Source organism: Echinops telfairi, unplaced genomic scaffold, assembly GCF_000313985.2.
Source record: "Echinops telfairi isolate 266 unplaced genomic scaffold, ASM31398v2 ScPeMD7_7400;HRSCAF=8409, whole genome shotgun sequence".
Taxonomy (NCBI): Eukaryota; Metazoa; Chordata; class Mammalia; order Afrosoricida; family Tenrecidae; genus Echinops; species Echinops telfairi.
Window position 1 is genome coordinate 51,359,283 of NW_022111300.1, and position 1,968 is coordinate 51,361,250.

Consider the following 1,968-nt stretch of genomic DNA (forward strand, 5'->3'; position numbering starts at 1 on the left):
TTGCCTTTAAGGAACTGCCAGTTTGAAGCTGAAGTGTAATCAGCCTGATTCAGCAAAACTAACACTTTTGAGGAAGCTCAGAAACTAACATTAAGGACTCTTTCAAAATGCGGTTTAATTGGAATGATGGAAATTCCACAACAAGGAAATCTCAGCTTTATAAAAGCCCATTCAATGGTTAAAGGTTCAAACTCCTTTAAGAAGAGGTAAATGGTCAAATGTAATTGGGCAGTTCCATTTCTCCACAGCAGGGCTGTCGTATCTTGACATTCTCACACTTCAGGGAGTGCAGTCTGCATGGGATGTGTTCCCTTCCACCATCCTGTCTTTTCCTCTGTGGGGGTCCTGGGATGGTTTCCTCCATCTGTGCCTCTGATTCCCAAAGACCCTAAGTAAATTCAAACAAGAGTTTCCGTAGGGCACAGTCCGTTTTCCAGAGCCCTCTTTTCATTTTGCCCATATGACTGTGTCTGGACCTTCTCTCTTCCACCATCTTGCTCTGGAAGGTAGCGATTTTTCAAAAGTGTAAAATCACTAAATTCACTTCCTGCCACCTCACAGGATGTAGTTGGGTACACCATCATGCATTTGCACCTTCCATTCTCTGTTCCAAGGTTATCCAGAAAATCAGTGCGGTGGATAAAGATGAGCCATCCAATGGGCACCAGTTCTACTTCAGCTTAACCACTGATGCAGCAAACAACCACAACTTCTCGTTGAAAGATAATAAAGGTAAGAGGTTGCTCTGGTCACCTGTGCAGGCAGCAGGTACAGATTTTAAGCAAGTACTTTCCTCTCTCAAAATGCTGATTATGGAAGTTTTTTTTTTATTAGCAAGAACATTAATTAAAGGACAATTAGACCCTAAAGTAATTTTTATCTATGGATTTGCTGTCGTGAAGAAGAAGCTGTGATTTAAATCATCTTGGGCCTAAAGCCCAATTGAGGAAAAAGCCAGATCCATCTCCCCCTCTCTTTTGTTCCAGACACTGGATTTCTTAGGCAAACATCAAGCTCATTACCAAATTAGCCAACTGGTTGAGGGGCAGGCCTTACTAAGGATCATGTTACATAGCTATGGCTTGAGACATTAAGAAAATAATTCAACTTTCTCCATCTTCACCTAGAGAAACTTTATTTTTAATATTTTCAATAAAAACAGGATGTACTATTTTACCTAGGTCACAAAAATAAAAGTAATCCATGCAAAAGACTAAAGGTACCCAGAAAGCAAAGAAATAGAAAAGGAAGCCTAACAAAGTCACTCCAACTCATCCCAAGGAACAGGTCTCTGGAAGGTGAACAGGGTTGGTACCAATTTCCCAAGGGTCATCTGTGAAATATGTTCATAACTACCTCTGATGGGATTCTCTTGATTGATAATGGACGTTGATGCTTCTAGGAACTTGGAAAAGAAACATGAGAACCTACTGTCTACTCTCTAATTTCAATGAAACATTCAGTTTACGTTTTATTTTTAAGTGGTTGTATTAACACAATAAAAAATGATAACTGATATAAAGTGAGAATATTCCTTACTGATAAGAAAAATCCAATATTTCTTTCATTTACACAGTCTGTGCATCAGATTTCTGGGGGTAGAGTGTAGAAACATATTGGTTAGTAAAATACTGAGCCATGTACACAACCTCACTCAAAGATGATGTCAGACTACAAATGAATTTTACTGTGGCCAACACCTTCGTTAACCCAACTTTGGCTCAGAAATTCCCTTTGAAACTAATAATCACTCCTAGCCCTTTTCTCTGTGCATTGGGACACTGCTGAATTCCTTTCGTAATGTGAATGGAAGCGTGTCTGCTTTGTGGATAATACCAACTCTGGGACTTGATGACAGTGGGAAGGACCTAACCTTAGCCTTGGCTTCAACCAACTTAAATGTAGACAGGGCCATTTCTGACCCCTGTAAAAAGAGTCTGGATAGCCTTCCCATGCCACCATGACTGT

At 40.0% G+C, this 1,968-nt stretch overlaps 1 protein-coding gene across 1 annotated transcript in view; it reads left to right on the forward strand.

The window, feature by feature from the left end:
* Positions 1-1,968, forward strand: part of CDH7 (cadherin 7) — a 148,503-nt gene that overhangs the window by 124,732 nt on the left and 21,803 nt on the right. The window contains exon 7 of the mRNA XM_045296073.1: positions 562-732. Coding sequence (XP_045152008.1) covers positions 562-732 — 171 coding nt within the window. The remainder of the gene's footprint in view (positions 1-561; positions 733-1,968) is intronic.